General features: G+C 40.6%; 1 protein-coding gene across 1 annotated transcript; it reads right to left on the bottom strand.

Annotated features, from left to right (window-relative positions):
• Nucleotides 1–13,577: 13,577 nt before the first annotated feature.
• Nucleotides 13,578–15,693, bottom strand: LOC307054864 (spermatogenesis-associated protein 31A6-like; the record flags this gene model as incomplete). The annotated part of the gene is given in 2 exon segments (XM_079706734.1): nucleotides 13,578–15,330; nucleotides 15,332–15,693. Coding segments are annotated over 2 exon segments (2,115 nt in total).
• Between the last annotated feature and the right edge of the window lie 2,636 nt (nucleotides 15,694–18,329).

The raw sequence follows: 18,329 nt of genomic DNA, 5'->3' as shown, positions 1-18,329 counted from the left end.
CTTCTCTAGATGAAAAAGAAAAAAAAAGAAAAAAAGAAAATTATGAATGGGAAAGCTCACCATTAAAGGCAAACATACAGTAAAGGTAGGAAATCATCCACTCACAAATATGATATCAAAACAAGCCATCATGAGAAGAGGAGAGTACAAATGCAGGATATTGGAAATGCATTTGAAATTAAGAGACCAGCAACTTAAAGCAACTTTTCATATATATATATATATATATATATATATATATATATATATATATATATATATATATATATATACACTCTGCTATATCAAAACCTCATGGGAAATGCAAACCAGAAATCTACAATAGATACACAAAGAAAAAGCAACCCAAATGCAACACTAAAGATGGTCATCAAACCACAAGGGAAGAGAACAAAGGAGGAAGGGAAGAAAAAAGAGCTACAAAAACAAACCCAAAACAATGAACAAAATGACAATAAGAACATACATATTGATAATTACATTAAAAGTAAATAGACTAAATGCTCCCAACCAAAAGACATAGACTGGCTGAACAGATACAAAAGCAAGAACCATATATATGCTGCCTACTAGAAACTCACTTTAGATCTAGACACCCACACAGACTGAAAGTGAGAGGGTAAAAGAAAGGTATTCCATACAAATGGAAATCAAAGGAAAGCCAGAGTAGCAATAGTCATATCAGACAAAATAGACTCTAAAATAAAGACTGTAACAAGGACCAAGAAGGACACTGCATAATGATCAAGGAATCAATCCAAGAAGAAGATACAACAATTGTAAATATATATTCCCCCAACATAGGAACGCCTCAATATATAAGGCAAATGCTAATAGCCATAAAAGGAGAAATTGACAGTAACACAATAGTATTGGGGGATGTTAACACCCCACTTTCATCAATGGACAGATCATCCAGACAAAATCAATATGAAAACACAGGCCTTGAATGATACATTAGACCAGAAGGACTTAATTGATATTTATAGAGCATTCCATCTGAAAGCAACAGAATACACATTCTCCTCAAGTGCACACGAAACATTCTCCAGGATAGATCACACGCTGGGCCACAAAGTGAGCCTTGGTAAATTTAAGGAAATTGAAATCATATGAAGCACCTATTCCAAACACAATGCTATGAGATTAGAAATCAATTACAAGAAAAAAACTGTAAAAAACACAAATACATGGAGGCTAAACAATATGCTATAAGCAACCAATGTATCACTGAAGAAACCAAAGCAAAAATTAAAAAATACCTACGAATGAAAACAAAAACATGAAGATCCAAAACCTATGGGATGCAGCAGAGGCATTTCTAAGAGGGAAGTTTATAGTGATAAAATCTTACCTCAGGAAACAAGAAAAATCTCAAATAAACAGCCTAACGTTATACGTAAAGCAACTAGAGAAAGGAGAACAAAGAAAACCCAAATTTAGTAGAAGGAAAGAAATCATATAGATCAGAGCAGAAATAAATGAGAGACAAAGAAAACAGTAGGAAAGATCAATGAAACTAGAAGCTGGTTCTTTGAAAAGATAAACAAAATTGATAAACCATTAGCCAGCATCATCAAGAAAAAAATGGGGAGAGCTCAAAGCGATAAAATTAGAAATACAAAAGAAGTTACAATGGACACCACAGAAATACAAAAGCTCATAACAGACTACTACCAGAAACTATATGCCTGTAAAATGCACAACCTAGAAGAAATGGACAAATTCTTAGAAAGGTACAACCTTCGAAGACTGAACCAGGAAGAAATAGAAAATATGAACAGACAAATCACAAGTCCTGAAATTGAAACTGTGATTAAGAAACTCCAACAGGGCATCCCTGGTGGCGCAGTTGTTAAGAAACCACCTGCAAAGGCAGGGGACAAGGGTTCGAACCCTGGTCCAGGAAGATCCCACATGTCACAGAGCAACTAAGCCCGTGGGTCACAACTACTAAGCCTGCTCTCTAGAGCCCACGAACCACAGCTGCTGAGCCTGCATGCCACAACTACTGAAGCTCACGTGCCTAGATCCCATGCTCTGCAACAAGAGAAGCCACCGCAATGAGTAGCCCATGCACCACAATGAAGAGTAGCCCCTGCTTGCCACAACTAAAAAAAGAAAGCCTACATACAACAACAAACACCCAATGCAGCCAAAAATAAAATAAATAAATAAATTTATTTTTAAAATTTATTAAAATTTATTTAAAAAAAAGAAGCTCCCAACAAACAAAAGTCCAAGATCAGATGGCTTCACAGGTGAATTCTATCAAGCATTTAGAGAACACTAAACACCTGTTCTTCTGAAACTATTCCATAAAATTTCAGAAGAAGAAACATTCCCAAACTCATCCTATGAGGCCATAATCACCCTGATACCAAAACCAAACAAAGGTACTACAAAAAAAGAAAAAATAAGTCAATATCACTGATGAACATAGACTCAAAAATCATTTACAAAATACTAGCAAAGTGAATCCAACAACGCATTAAAAGGCTCAGACACCATGATCAAGTGGGATTTATCCCAAGGATGCAAGGATTTTTCAATATCCACATATCAACCAGTGTGATACACCACATCAATGAATTCAGTAAAGTCACAGAATACAAAATTAATACACAGAAATCTCTTTCATTCCTATACACTAAAAACAAAAGATCAGAAAGAGAAATTATGGAAGGAATCCCATTTACCATCACATCAAAAAGAATAAATACCTATAAATAAATCTACCTAAGGAGACAAAAAACCTGTACTCTGAAAACTCTAAGATGCTGATGAAAGAAATCGAAAGTGACACAAACAGATGGAGAGATATACCATGTGCTTGGATTGGAAGAATCAATACTGTCAAAATGACTATAGTACTTAAGGCAATCTACAGATTCAATGCAATCCCTATTAAATTACCAGTGGAATTTTTTTTTTAGATTTTTTTCATGTGGACCATTTTTAAAGTCTTTATTGAATTTGTTACAATATTGCTTCTGTTTTATGTTTTGGTTTTTGTTTTTTTGTGTGTTTTTTTGGTTGCATGGCATGGGGGATCCCAACTCCCTGACCAGGGATCGAACCTGCATCCTCCTCATTGGAAGGTGAAGTCCCAAACACCGGACCACCAGGAAAGCCCCCACCAATGGCATTTTTCACAGAACTAGAACAGAAAATTTTAAAATTTGTATAGAAACACAAACCCCCAAATAGCCAAAGCATACTATGAAAGCAAAATGGAGCTGGAGGAATCAGGCTCACTGTCTTCAGACTATATTACAAAGCTACAGTAATCAGTATGGTACTTGCACAAAAACAGAAATATAGATCAATGGAACAGAATAGAAAGCCCAGAAATAAACCCACACAACTATGGTCAATTAATCTATGACAAAGGAGGCAGGAATATACAATGGAGAAAAGACAGTCTCTTCCATAAGTGGTGCTGGGAAAACTGGACAGCTACATGTAAAAAAATGAAATTAGAACAATTTTCTAACATCACAGACAAAAATAAACTCAAAATGCATTAAAGACCTAAATGTAAGACTGGATATTATAAGACCCTTAGAGGAAAATCCAGGCAGAACACTCTTTCACAGCAGCAATATCTTTTTGGATCCACCTCTTAGAGGAAAGAAAACAAAAACTAAAGTAAACAAATGGGACCTAATCAAACTTAAAGGCTTTTGCGCAGCAAAGGAAACCATAAACAAAACAAAAAGACAACCTACAGAATGGGAGAAAATATTTGCAAATGATGAGACTGACAATGGAATAATCTCCAAAGTATACAAATAGCTCATGCAGCTCAATAACAAAAAAGCAAACAACCCAATCAAAAAATGGACAGAAGATCTAAATAGACATTTCTCCAAAGAAGACATACTGATGGGCAAAAAGCACATGAAAATCTGCTCAACATCGCTAATTATTAGAGAAATGCAAATCAAAACTACAATGAGGTATCACCTCACACCAGTCAGAGTAACCATCATCAAAAAGTCTACAAACTGTAGACTACAAAAATGTTGGAGAGGGTGTGGAGAAAAGGAGTCCTCCTGCACTGTTGGTGGGAATGTAAATTGGTTCAACCACTATGGAGAATATTATGGGATTCCTTAAAAAACTAAAAATAGAAGTACCATATGATCCAGCAATCCTACTCTTAGGCATGTATCTGGAGAAAATTATACTTCCAAAAGATACATGCACCCCAGTGTTCAGTGCAGCACTATTCACAAAAACCAGGATGTGAAAGCAATTTAAATGTCCATTGACAGATGAATGGATAAAGAAGATGTGGTACATATATACAAGGGAATATTACTCAGCCATAAAAATGAATGAAATAATGCCATTTGCAGTAACATGAATTGGCATAGAGATTATCATACTAAGTGAAGTAATTCAGAGAAAGACAAATATCATATGATATCACTTATCTGTGGAATCTGAAAAAATGATACAAATGAACTTAATTACAAAAGAGAAACAGACTCACAGACTTAAAAAACAAACTTATGGTTACTAAAGGGAAAAGGTATGGGGAGGGATAAATTAGGAGTTTGGATTCACATATACACACTACTATATATAAAATAGATAATCAACAAGACCCTACTGTATAGCAAAGGGAACTCTACTCAATATTCTGTAATAACCTATATGGCAAAAGAATCTGAAAAAGAATGGATATATGTATATGTATAACTGAATCATTTTGCTGTACACCTGAAACTAATTCAACATTGTAAATCAACTATACTTCAATATAAAATAAAAATTAAATTAAAAAAAGAGATTAAAAAAAGAAGTGTCTTCCAATGCAAGGATCAGATCAAAGAACATGAATGGAATATTCCTACTGGGACGATTAGGAGGATAACACATCCTTGGTAGGTGCAGGGCCTGTTCACTTATCCTCTGACTTTCCTTGTTCCCTTTCTCCACTACATCCAATTAAGCAGATAAAAACTTTGAGAAAGCTGCCTCTTCCTTCACCAATGCCAAGAAGGACAAACTCAAAGAGCCATTTTCTGTCTGTCTTCCTCTGATGTTGCTTCTTCATGTTTGAGCTATTGGGAGGAGAGAGAGGCAATAAATTCTCTTAATAAAAGCAAAAAATAAAAATAAAAAATAAGCCTATATGGTCAGTCACAATCCTTGCTATACTTATATAAATAAGACCAAGTTTATTGAATCTAGACTTATTTTGCAAACAAATTTGTCTTAATTTGGCTATCTTTGATAGAAATGAGGGTGATTTTAGAGAGAAAAATTATCTTTCGATAGAAACCAAAATACGTATTGTGGATATTAGATTCTAGTGCTATTAATTTTCCTTGAAGTTTTGTTAATTACCTGAAAACTGGACTGTGTCCTGAATTTTGCTAGTTTCCTCCACTACCTGACTACAACTCTCCAAACTAGTGTTTCCAAATTTCCTCCCACCCTTTTAACTTGGAATCATTGAAACTAAAACTGCCTTTTTTTCTGAAGTCCTGCATACTGAAGGTAGATATCTTAATATAAACTTCAGAGAAATCTCCACAGCAGCTCATGTTTAGACAGTCTTCTTCGTTCCTGTTGCTATATGGACCACTCAGAAAGTTTACCTGAACATCTGATGGACATTCAAACTACAAAAGATGCTTTAACCTTGACATTTAGAGATCTTCTCAACTGTCTACCCTCAGAACTCAAAAACTGATATGAAATTTGCCTCCATTATTAACCATTGTTTTTTTGTCTCCATAGCAACGCCTCTTATTCAATACCTGATTGCTTGTACAGTAAGCTTAACTTCTACTTGGAAATACTGCTTTGGAAGAGAAAATTAAGGTAAAATGATCATATGGATGGACTCTAATCCAATATGACTTGTATCTTTATAAGGGGGGAATACTAGAACACAGACATGCACAGACTGAGGGGCAACCATGTGAGGACACAGCGAGAAGGTAGCCATCAAAGGAGAGAGACCTCAAAGAAACTAAACTTGATACTTTGATCTTGGACTTCTAGCCTCTAGAGCTATGAGAAAATATATTTTTGTTGTTTAAGCCACCTAGTAGCCAGTGTGGTATTTTGTTATGGCAGCCCTAGCAAACAAATACAATCACTATTAGGGAAAAAAAAATCATGTGCTTTGTTATTCCAGTAGAATGATTTTAACACTGATTGCTTCTTACCTTGAGATTATAAAAGACAGTGATAAACATTACTGTAGAGTATATATGAGTTGTGTCCTATGAAACAAAGGTAGTTAACAAACACCTCTCAGCTGTAGATGATGCCATGTGTTCATCTGATCAGCAAGAGGACATGAGTGGAAGGGAGAACCTTTTCTGCTTCAGACAAGCAACTTCCTGGGTTACCCTGAGTATGACAAAGAGGGCCATTGCTTGGGGACCAGGTCTCCAAGCAGTCACAACAGGCCTCAGGAACCCACAAGAAAATTGTGAAGGAAGAATATTACTAGCCAGGCCCATATGAATCTTTTCCTCCCATCACTGCTCTTTTGTGAAAAATTCTTCCAAATACACATTTTTGTCCCAAAATATCATGTTGGACGCTCGCTACTAGGAGCAAATTTTTCTAGCATCTCTGTTGGATGAATTTTCACACTTGCAAAATCACTCAGAAAAGAGTTCATCCTCCCAACACCTCCCCTGCACCAGTGTCCCCCTAAACAGCATCTGACCACAATATGAAGGAACTTACCTCCCAGGTAAACAGGTGCTTGAATGTGATTTAATTATCTCTGCATCCTCTACCTGGTCTCCCTGTGAAATCTAGTCACCTCTTTGCATTAAAGCATTTCTGTGAGAAGCCCTGTAAGGTGCTGGCTATTCTCAATTCTGTCCTGCTGGTTTCTCTGAAGTGCCTAGAAGCTGTCCTCTCCACACACAAACTGTTCTGACAAACTTCATTTGAATGATTTGGATTTTAATTCTCAATTTGTTTCTGTTCCTAAGCCTTAAGGCTTTTTTTTTTTTTTTACCAATTCAGAAAAAAGCATCATTAAAAAAAAGACAAGGTTGGGCTTCCCTGGTGGCGCAGTGGTTGAGAGTCCGCCTGCCGATGCAGGGGACACGGGTTCGTGCCCCGGTCCGGGAAGATCCCACATGCCGTGGAGCGGCTGGACCCGTGAGCCATGACCTCTGAGCCGGCGTGTCCGGAGCCTGTGCTCTGCAACGGGAGAGGCCACAACAGTGAGAGGCCTGCGTACCAAAAAAAAAAAAAAAAAAAGACAAGGCTACTCGCAGATCTAACATGCTAAGCTTTAACTTAGTACGTTCTTAGGACTGATGTTTTCCAAGGAACAAACTTTCTTGTTTCCTGTGCAATAATAAAGGTTTGTTATAAAAGTTAAGTACAAAAAGTGAGAAAAAATAAAACTAGTGGTATCTTCACAGTTGAGTTCTTAACATATTTTCTGATATATGTAAAAAGAGAAAAATTGGCAAAATGAGTACCAACATTTTAAAAAATAATAATTAAGCCTAAATCCCTGGATTTACCAATTTTATAAAATAAGAAAGTAACATTTCATAAAATACAATTTTATGAAATATGATTTTATAAAATTTGTTTAGCTAAGTAACAAATGATTTGCCCACAAAACAGATTTAGCAGGTGGAGTCCAGGGGGCACATTCTACAAAATAAATTTATTGACACTGTAAATGGTTACTAGCATAAAATTGTGGTGGGAATAAAAAGGGCAGTGACCTTCGTCCTGAAGTTTAGGAGTGATCCCTGAATTGAGAGATATCTGAGTTGAAGTGGTCACTGGAAACAAATGGTAGAGACAAATCACAGAGAGCAGACTGTATCAATTCCAGCTTCTGGACTCAGAGAAGGAAGGAAGAGCTTCAGATTTCATTGCAGAGAATGAGGCTGAGAAACTTTAAAATCAGATGCTTTTTCCCAGATCCAGGGGGCCAGCTAATGCACAAAAATGCTTAAAGCCACATAGGTATGTCACCTTTATTTCCTAGAGAAGATGTTAGCATTTTCTAAATCCTCATCTACCGTGCCTGGCATGCATTATTTTATAGCTTTCTGGAAGTTTCATCAGCACCACTTGTATATTTGTAGTACGATGTGTCTGTGGAGAGTAGAGAATGCAGGTCCGGGCTGGGGGCAATGGACTCTTCTAGCTACCACAGTGAGTGGTGCCCCTGCAAACCTGAGTAAGGAAGACAACTTGCCTTTGGGTGGGTAGTGTTACAATCTGCATGTCTAGGGGCACAAATGTAAAGACCGACCCTGTTCTGGGAATGATTATGATTCTGACTGACCTCAAAGGGGTAATTATGAAACCCCTGGATCATCAGGATCTGGATGTTCCCTACTTTTTCCATGGTGTGATCATGACAGAAAGTGTGGCTGTAGATATCTGGGAACATTTCCAGAAATGTCCTCCTGTAGGAGTTAATTATAAAGTAAATGTGTATAAAAGAGAAAATAATATTGAAACCTATCAAGGGGAGTAGATCTTAAGGGTTAATATTGTAGATGGACTACTTTGGAAAAAATCTTTTTCCCTTGGAGTATTAAGAAGTCATCGCATAATTGCCATCTCTCCACATTTTGTTCTAGAGTGCCTGGTTTCTTGATATCAGTGTGAGACCTGTTTTAAATAAAAATCTATTTGTAAAAATCCAGATCTGTAATATGTTCTAAATATCATTATAGTGTCTTTTAACTATAGATTAAAAATCACTTCATTTTCAACAAAATATTTTGATGTAAACATCAAATGTTTTTGAAAACAAAGGGGATCTGTTTTTGTTGTTTTCTCTTTTATCTAATTTTTGTATCCATTTTGTCTGGGCATATTAAATGGTAAAAATATTTATAAGATTTGCACTAGGTGAATCTTCTTAAAAAGAAAATACGGAAGGCCACAGAGTCTGGGAATATTAATATCTTTTTAATAGATTGATCCCCCTTGATTTCTTATTCTGGAGTAAAGGTACAAGTTTTTCCATGAAAAGTAGACACACAAATCATCTGACACAATGTATGACAGATGGAAAATGATTGATGGGGATTTTGCTTTAATGCACATTGTTCATTGTAATTTTGCCCAGCTTAATGAACTGTGAATTAATAATGAGGAGCAACACATTCAACGTATTATAGTAATAAAGTGCTTTTATGGACATTTTTCATGTTTCCAGACTTTCTTGGCCACCCTGAACAATTTTAACTCAAAGGATTAAAAAATAATCGCTTATTTAACTGTGTTCAAATAGTCAACTTTGAAAAGGATATTTTCCTGTATGAACTTTTTCCTAATTGATTCCATTTTGTTCTGATCAGTAAACTTACCTGAGTAAGCTGCACTATTTAAAAAAAAGTGATCTGATAGAGTATTAGATGACATACATGACCATAGTCCATTGTTTTCTGATTCAACGACATAAAGGAGTAAAGCGAAAAATTAATAATTATACATTTTTAAATTAGGAGAATAGAAAAACTAAATTTCTTGTAGAAATAAGCCCAAAGAGTCCTCGTGTCAGCCCTGTTCCTCTTAAAAGACCGTGACGCTGTAATACCACTGGATAATCTGGGAGACAACCAGCTGTCATTAAAATAGATTTTACCAAGGCAAGGACAATAGGTTGCTTATTAGCAGTGAGAAATCAGTAGTCTTTTAGAAGTGTGCCCTTTGGAAAGTGTGAGATATATAATAAATGAAAGCCTTTCATTATTCATTGTTATAAGCCAAATGTAGATTAAATGTACACTACCTTCAATTCAGATATTAAGATATCCTTCCCTCAGTAATTTTATGAGGTAACATGTATAATGTCAAGCATAGGCTAAGTCATATATTTTATAATCTTTCAAAAATTTTTAAAGCAATGTGTTAACCCTATAATGAATATAAAATGGATCCTAACTGCATGTCTTAGAAAATGTGCATTTCATAGAATTATTTAAGAATGAATCCTTAATAGCCCATCTTTTTAAGTATGTTAGCTGAACGTTATGATTGTGTAATATCATTTTAGGGCATCACCACATTTTAAGAAATAAAATAATATTCAGAAGCATAATTTTGCCAGAATGTAAAATTTAAAACCAGAAATTTGACTTGTGAAAAATCCTCACATGATTATTGGCCTGTTAAAAAATAAAGCAAACCCCACAAACCTGATGCAAGCTATTATGTGCAAAATAATGTGCTAGTTACACAGCCCTCTGGGAAGTGAATGTGAGTCCGGATGCTTCTTTCTTGGTTTATTTCATTCCTAGAGTACCTTTGTTGCAGGTTTTTCTTATGTTCCCAAAGGAAACAAGTAAGCCATCTCAAGTTTAAGTTCTGTCCTCAATAAAGTAAAAAATGTGCCAGATACCATTTGACTGGACGATAACTAAAACTGGACAAATATTTTCTCTCACTGGAGACTGACAGTGTTTTAGTTGTGCTTAAAATTTGTGATTCTCCTAAAAAAAGGGTACAAATGAAAACTTATGGTTACCAGGAGATAAGGGGAGAAGGATACATTGGGAGATTGGGATTGACATATACACACGACTATATACAAAATAGATAATAATAACCTACTGTATAGCACGGGGAGCTCTACTCAATACTCTGTAATGGCCTCTATGGGAAAAGAATCTTTAAAAAAAGTGGACATATGTATATGTATAACTGGCTCCCTTTGCTGTACACCTGAAACTAACACAAATTTGTAACTCAACTATACTCCAATAAAAATCTTTTAAAATAAAAAAATAGAGTACTACATACATTTCTAAGAAATAAACATTATTTTCTTTATTCTTCTAAAATAAATAAAAATAAAATAATGTAATATGTAATTTTCAAGCTAATGAACACCTAAGAAAGAAATTTGAAAATCTACATTTGGAGTGTATAATTCTTTTGTTCAGAGGCAGTGACATTCCAAAAGGACAAAACTTCTCAAACATTTCCCCATTTAGAGTAATGCTGACAGTGAGTGTCTGGTGGATCTCAGAGGGGCACAACTGATAATATATTTATCGTGCTGCCAGTTTACTAAGGGGTTTCATATTCACTAAGAAAGGCTTGTCAATGGATACTGAAGAATAGATGTGAGGTCTCTGTGAGGTCTTTGTGCCAAGTCTTTGTGTGTTGTCTCTGGGTGAGATCTCTGTGTGAAGTCTCTGTATGCGGTCCCTTTGGAAGGTATCTCTGGGAAATCTGTTAAATCTGTGCTAGGTTTCTCTCTGAGGGTCTGTGAAGCAACATGAGGTCCCTGTGTGAGGTCTCAGTATGTGATCTCTGAGAAAGGTGTTTGCGTGAGAAGTGTCTCTTGAGAGGTGTGTCTGTGAAGTCTTTGTGTATTGTCTCTGGGTCTCTCCATTTCTTTTTTTCTTTTGGTCTCTCAATTTCTTGTCTTACTGTACCTTATGGAAGACGGAGCAGCAAGAGAAGGGCAAAGGGACTTGATTCTTTCTGTTTTCTTGCTGTTCCATCGGCATCACCTGTCTGTGGCACTCTCCCAGCAGGAGCCAGGGGGGTCCAAGTCCAGCTTCCCCATATTCCCAGAACTCACTTCTGGGTGCCCCTGAGAGGACCCAGCAGCAGCCAGGCTCAGGTCCCAGCCCTGTCAACTCTTTCCTCTGGGTACCGACCCCTCCCACAAGTCCTGGCTCCACTCTCACTGCTCTGCCCATTCTGGAGGCAGCCTTGGGAAGTGGGGCCCAGAGGTAGGGCCTGGCTCCAGGGAGAAACCAGGGGTGTGAGCAGTCCTGTGCTCACTCTGCCCCCTCCACCCCAGGTCACAGCATTTCCACGTGTTGAGGGGCCTGACAGGGATGGGGGATGGGGTCCATTTCTGTTGTCAGGGGCATCAGCTGGAACAGAAATCTCCACAATGAGAAAGACACCACCTGGAGCTGTGTCCACCATGCGCCTTGCACATGGCAGAAAGCACCAAATCACTCTAGAGAAATTCTTCCTCATCTCCCTGCTTTTCCATATGGATGGGGGTCAGGAGACAAGAAAAGCTGTGCCAGAAGCAGATCAGTGGAACACCCCTGGATTGCACCCTGCCCCATCCACTTTGCACAGGTCACCTCCACACCACCACAAATCCTGTCTGATTGCTTCTTCACCTGCCAGGCTCTGCCGTGATCAAGGACTGGGAGACAGGCAAGGCTTACTACACAATCACAGGCCAGTCCCCACCTCTCCCCTGGAGCAGTCTTTGGGCCATGTGTTTATGTGAAGGTCACCAGACTAGGAGTCACATCCCAAGTTCCCTAGTCCTGGCTTTTACACCTATTGTTAAGTTATCCTTCCTAAAAGTCAAGAGGTGATGATGTGTAAGCTTATTAAATATAGTATTAAGAGATTAACCTTCCCTGATTTGCTTTACTTCTATAAGTTTGACCTTCTGTTTTGACCTAAAGTTGGTTTCTCTAGGTCTGTGATCTTAGAGTTGGAATAGGGTAGAGACCCTGGGGTGGGGTCATGATGAGCTACTGGACCCTTAACGTTTCCTCCCCTTTAGGCCTTTACATGGTGGTTGTATGTCAGGGGACTGCTCTTTCAGAACTGCACATTTATGGGAATCTGGTACCACTTTGCCTCCTTCCTTGGATCCAGTGATTTTTCTACACCTACGTCCCACCCTAAATTCACAGTGTTTGACCATCAGATAGTTACTACCCACAGTCACACCCCTATTCCATTCATCCAAAACTCCTTCTCTGGGGTTAACATAGAGTGGAAGGTAGGTGACCCATGAACATAGCCATTCATTTATATGGGACTGGACTCAACACAGCCCTCAGCAGCCTCCCTGATACTCCCCCCACCTACACACACAGAGCTGGAAATGCCATCCTTGCTGCTGCTCTAAAGTCTAGGAAAAACAGAGGTGGGGGAGGGTGATGCTGTACATTTTATTATGCCTAAGCTAAAAGGGGTTCATAGGGCATATCTCAATCCCAGCCTTCATCAGAGAGAGAAGGAACTCTTAAGAGCAGATGTTGTATATTCCCTACCAAGAGATCCAGGGGCAAGATTTCTCCCGTTTCTGAACTCAGAGCCCATACTCTATTCCCCCCAAACTTCCATCCACTTGGCTCTGACACTTCCTGGAGCCTGAATTGGAATGTCCGGCCCTATCGTGTAAACCTATCCACTACAGTTGCATAAAGTTCAAAGTAGCATAGAAGAAGGAGAAAGACTGGTTGAACCAGATCCTTGGGTGTGGGTTTCATAGGTTTTTCCCATCTCATTGTTAGAGTAATTTTGGTTTGTGTAATGACAGTATCATAAGGTGCAATGAAGGGACACGAGACAAGGAGCAAGCTTGTGATGCTACTGTCCACCTCCCTCCATGCCCCTCCCTTCTAGAAGACAAAGTGCACAGCACAGATAGCAGCCATTACACTATGCTTTTATTAGAAAAATATATATATATATGTATATATATATATGTATTGGGGAACATTAAATATCTTGGATGTGCTAATGAGAAAATCATTTTCTCTACATGGACTGAATTTTTACTTGGAGACATGTTTTCCTACTAAAGGGAAGACTAAAGAAGGATTTTACTGTCGACCAGGCAAGACACCTCCCCAAAGATGACAATGCCTTGGACAGTGTTGATGGCGGGCTGGGGCACCTGGAATCCTTGGCCCATACTGACAGGTACTAACTGGAAACAAACTCTTCTTGGGGGGCAAGGATGGGAGGCACCTTAGGCCCAGCTGCTCATCGTCGAACCTTACACTTTTCAAACTATGTTGGTGTCTGACTTCCCTCTCCCTGATAGAACAACTCTGGCCCTTGGAGGTGGCTTTATGACTGCAGGCTGTATAACCCATCATTCTCCCTTGCTCTGGGTAGGAGGTAAGCCTATGGCAGCAGAAACACCCACATACTGGGACTTGGAATTCCAGTTTGTGTTCATTTAACTTTGTGGCATGAAGTCCATGGTGAATTGCTCTTTTTTCTTCTACGATCTGTCCAACAGCTGTCATGCGTGCCCGACCCTCAGCAGTCTCACTCTTCAAGGTTGATCTGCTTTTGACTGACCCGTGACTCTGGGCAGTGGCTGATATGGGCTTTTTTTTTTGCAGAGCATCTCGACCATTGACTTTTTTCTTGGGGAAAATCCACTTTAAAAATAGCCTCATCCTTTTTCTGAAGAGGCTTTCTGGAGGACTATGTTTCTTCTCTGGCATGAGCTGGAGACATCTGCTCCCAATAGAGTCTGTTATTCCCCTGACCTGGGCAGGGCGGCTCATACTTCCAGCTTGAGAGGTCCCTAATTCTTTAAACCTTTCTTCATGCTCTCCTGGTTTATGCCTCCTACAGTCCTCTCTTTTGTAAGTAGGGGCAATCATCTTGCTCTGGCTCTTCCATGAGTCTTGGAGTTTTGAAGTTTTGGGCTCCTGCTGCCCTAGGTGGCTCCTTTGGGCTTCCATAAGGCCACTTAGCTCCTGGGAAGCTAACCTGTCTCTGGTGGGGACTCTCTGGGGATGGCACTGAGGCACCTGAGAAGCCAAGTTGTCTGAAGCAAGGAACCTGTGTTTGGGAATGTCCTGAAGCTGGCTGTCTGACTGTACCTTTACTTTGGAGTTAAACTCACTAGCAACCTCCATGTTAAGGCATGGCTCACCTGGATGTTGGAAAACAGACAGTCTAGGTAGTAGGAAACTTCTACTGGCCCCTGGCACCTCTAAACTCCTCATATGTACATTTGTGGTTTGGGATTTTGTCAACACTTTGGTTTCCAAGATAACACTAGACTGTGGTTGAAGAGCAGGAGACTCCTTGGCCTCCACAGCCTCCCTGGCCTCTTCACCTCTCAAAGATTGGGATCCTAAGTTCACCTCCATCACTGTTACCCTATGGCAGGGGTCCCGTGAGGCCTGACCACCACTCTCCTCTCTTGGCTCATTCCTGACCATTGCTGAACTTGGACCTGGCTCTAGGCTGTCCCTCTTGACCCATTCCACAGTCTCACTCTTCCAGGTTCTGCCCACAAGGCTGAGTGTGAGGGACTGAGAAGGTGGCCTGCCCTCTTGTCCAGTCAGAGAAGCCTTTGAGGGCCCATGGTAGTCAGCAGATGGAATCGCTCCCAGGGCACTCTGGATTTCCTTACACACAGTGGAGGGGGCAAGGAGAGGCCTCTTCAGGGTAGGAACTGACTCTTCTGTTATCACCTTCTCTCCTGAATGAGCCTGAGGAGGTTTCTCCAGGAACTCAGCAAACTTGACTGTTGAGTGGGACCCAGATACACAGGTGGCTGAAGGGGAAAAGGCAAACTGTAGAATGGTGGAGGGTTGGAACTTTTTCGTTAAAGAGATTTATGGGCTTGAGGACCTTGAGGGGTAGGGTCCACCTGTGCTTTACCCAAAACCTTATAATATGTGCTTCCAGCACCTTTCGAGTGTCTGGATCAAGGAAGGAAACCCTACAGGAGGTGTTCATGCAGGGTTCCCAACCCTTCAAGCAGTATCTTCCACAGGCTCCAGCAGGCACTGCTTTGCACGTCTCACCAGGAGGGTCTTGACATGAGAGCTGATGAAAGTTGCCCTTGCCAGGAAGCCTCCCCAGGCAGCTGTAGGAGAGCAGATGGGGCCAGGATGGCCAGACAGGACAGGCAGGGGTGGGCACCTGCAGCCCAAGAACCCTCCTCTGCCCCCACACTGACTTCATAATGCTCCTGCTCTCCCTCACCCTAGGGCTTTAGCCACGCCCTCCCATGGCTCCCCCTCCCAGGGCTGGGGTCACATTATAGGCTCTGGGAGGAAGGACGACCCAGGAGAGAAGGGGAAAGATTCTTTACCTTTGCAGAAGTGAAACCAGGTCGTGAGTCCCCTCCAGTTCTTCCAGGCAATCTCTGCAAGCTGGAAATCAGGAGACTGGGTCATGGTGGTGAAGGCAGAGGCCTAAGAGTCTTTCAGGAGGCTGAGTACAATGGCCCTTTAAGGGAAATCTTTGGAGGATTAGACTCTGGAGCCCAAGTATCAGTGTCCAAGGCCACATGTCCCTGACAGTGATGGTAAGTCTCACTTGAAAAGGGTTTGTCCTTTGCAAAGTGCTTCCACGTTAATTAGGCTCTGTTAATTAGGCTCAGGCTCTGTTTCCTGAGGAATAAGCTCTGCCACTGGCATCCTCAGAGACCGTGAAGCTGGGCCCTCAGGATTAGGAGAGATGGAAGCTAATTCTCGGGTGGCGCAGGGCTGAATGGCAAAGGCTTTCCTTTCAAAGATCCACTTTTCTTCCTACTCCTGCTCCTCCCCTTCAGCTCTACTTGATGCTGAGAGATAAGAAAAAGTGAGGGGCGAACACCCAACTCTCACTGTCCTCTACCTAGGCAAGCTGTGTTCATGAACAACATGACTTTCTACATTTAACTAAAACTCTGTGGGGTTTTTTCCCTTTTACTTATTTTTAAAGTGGATAACAATATTTTCAGTTTTTCTTCTTTGAAGAGTGCAAAGAAGGTTTTTTTTGTTTTTTTTTGTTTGTTTGTTTGTTTTTTTGCGGTACGCGGGCCTCTCACTGTTGTGGCCTCTCCCGTTGCAGAGCACAGGCTCCGGACGCACAGGCCCAGCGGCCATGGCTCACAGGACCAGCCGTTCCGTGGCACGTGGGATCTTCCCAGACAGGGGCACGAACCTGCGTCCCCTGCATTGGCAGGGGGACTGTCAACCACTGTACCACCAGGGAAGCCCAAGAAGGACTTTTTAAGTTTTAATCACCATAGATTTCTTCTGTCACTGTTCCTCTGATCAAGAAACACACACATTCTCAGACCTAAATGCCCACGTGAGCTTTGTCAGATAGGATTCTGCTTCCCAAGGCCAGACCTCTAGTCCAGCCTCTTCTCTCAGGCTCTCAGGGGCTCAGCCCCAACACAGAGGAAGGTCTCACTTGTGACACCCGCTGTGGGTAGGTGGCTGGTGAACCAGGGCTCAGGGGTCAGCCTTCCTGCAGAGATTGAACTCTTAGTAATCCAGTCCTTGACCATTAGTCACTGCATTTGTGACTTGCCCTGGAGCCCTCTACCATACCTGAACTCCTGGTCTAAGATCTTAGGCTAGAAATCCTCATGCCCACTCTAACCCCTCTCTGGCCTGGCTTTTCCCTAGAAGGATGATGTTCTATACTTTTCTGAGAGTTCCCATCTCAGGAGTCTCTCTACGTGGTTTAGAAAAGTGGAAATAAGAATAAGAAAAAAAGAGATAATCTCTGCTGGGATTAAGCCAAAGGTTTCTTACCTTCCTGATGTTTCAATGTTTCCTAGGTCGTGCTAAGAATGGATTACTGTGGAAGCAGGGGAGTAACATTAGGAAGAGCCCCAGTCCACACAGGAACCCAAGGATGATATCAATCACCCAGGAAGTTGGGCTGGATCTCAGCCAGATAGCAACAATGTTTTTCAAAGAAAAGAGATTCTCCATCTTCTGAACTGCATTGCTGCCCTCAGGCAACAGAGCACTGGGAGTTCACTTGATGGCAGAACCCCAGGCCTGCGTCACAGAGCTGTGGCCTTGTCACTAAGGACTCCTGAGTGTGGGGGAGGGGCAATAAGAGAAATAGGCTGAATCACTGGCCCTCCTTCCCATCCAGACCCACAGACACTGTGAACCCTCCTGGGGCTTCCAGATCCCTCCTTCCAACTACTCTCATCCTGTCAGAGAGACCTTAGCCAATTTTCTGTTCATTCCATCTGGAACCTGGTTCCTTCAACCATTAGAGACCTTTACTTGAGGCCCACCAACTTGATAACTCTTGAACATCTTAAGCTGACCCTGGAAGACTGGCTGTTTCACAGACATTTTTACTCAGGATTTCCTTTGTCCTCAGCTCCAACTTTCCCACATCATGTTTGTGTCTTGTGTAAACCCAGGGATAGAACTTGAATTTCTTTTACACTTATTTAGTTTTGTGAATTTTGAATAGTGTATGTTTTGCCTCATTTTCTATCAGAGGGAACTAAACACAAACATTAAAATAATTTATTTTTCAAAATTCATAAGTATGAAAGAATTATAAATAGTTACGTAATAGGGAAGAACAAATCTGACTCCACATGAGATCTTTTTTACTTTAATCTTTATGCTTTGTTGCCCGAGCTAACTCTGTCCATCCCTGTGACCCAGGCTGGCTCTGCACTTTTTGTAAAACAATGTTGCCTAGAGCCTGAAATATACAGGATAGAATATTTCTAAGGCTCTGACTTTTAAGAGCCCATTCATGGAGATAAAAAGTTGCAGAACAGAGAATAATAATTGTTTTGTTGGCGGTTTACAGGAACACATGACCTGACCAGGATCTGACCCATC

This window comes from Hyperoodon ampullatus (assembly GCF_949752795.1).
Source record: "Hyperoodon ampullatus genome assembly, chromosome: 6".
NCBI classification, from domain to species: Eukaryota; Metazoa; Chordata; class Mammalia; order Artiodactyla; family Ziphiidae; genus Hyperoodon; species Hyperoodon ampullatus.
Note: the sequence above shows the minus strand (reverse complement) of the source record. Positions and strands in the feature narration are given on the sequence as shown.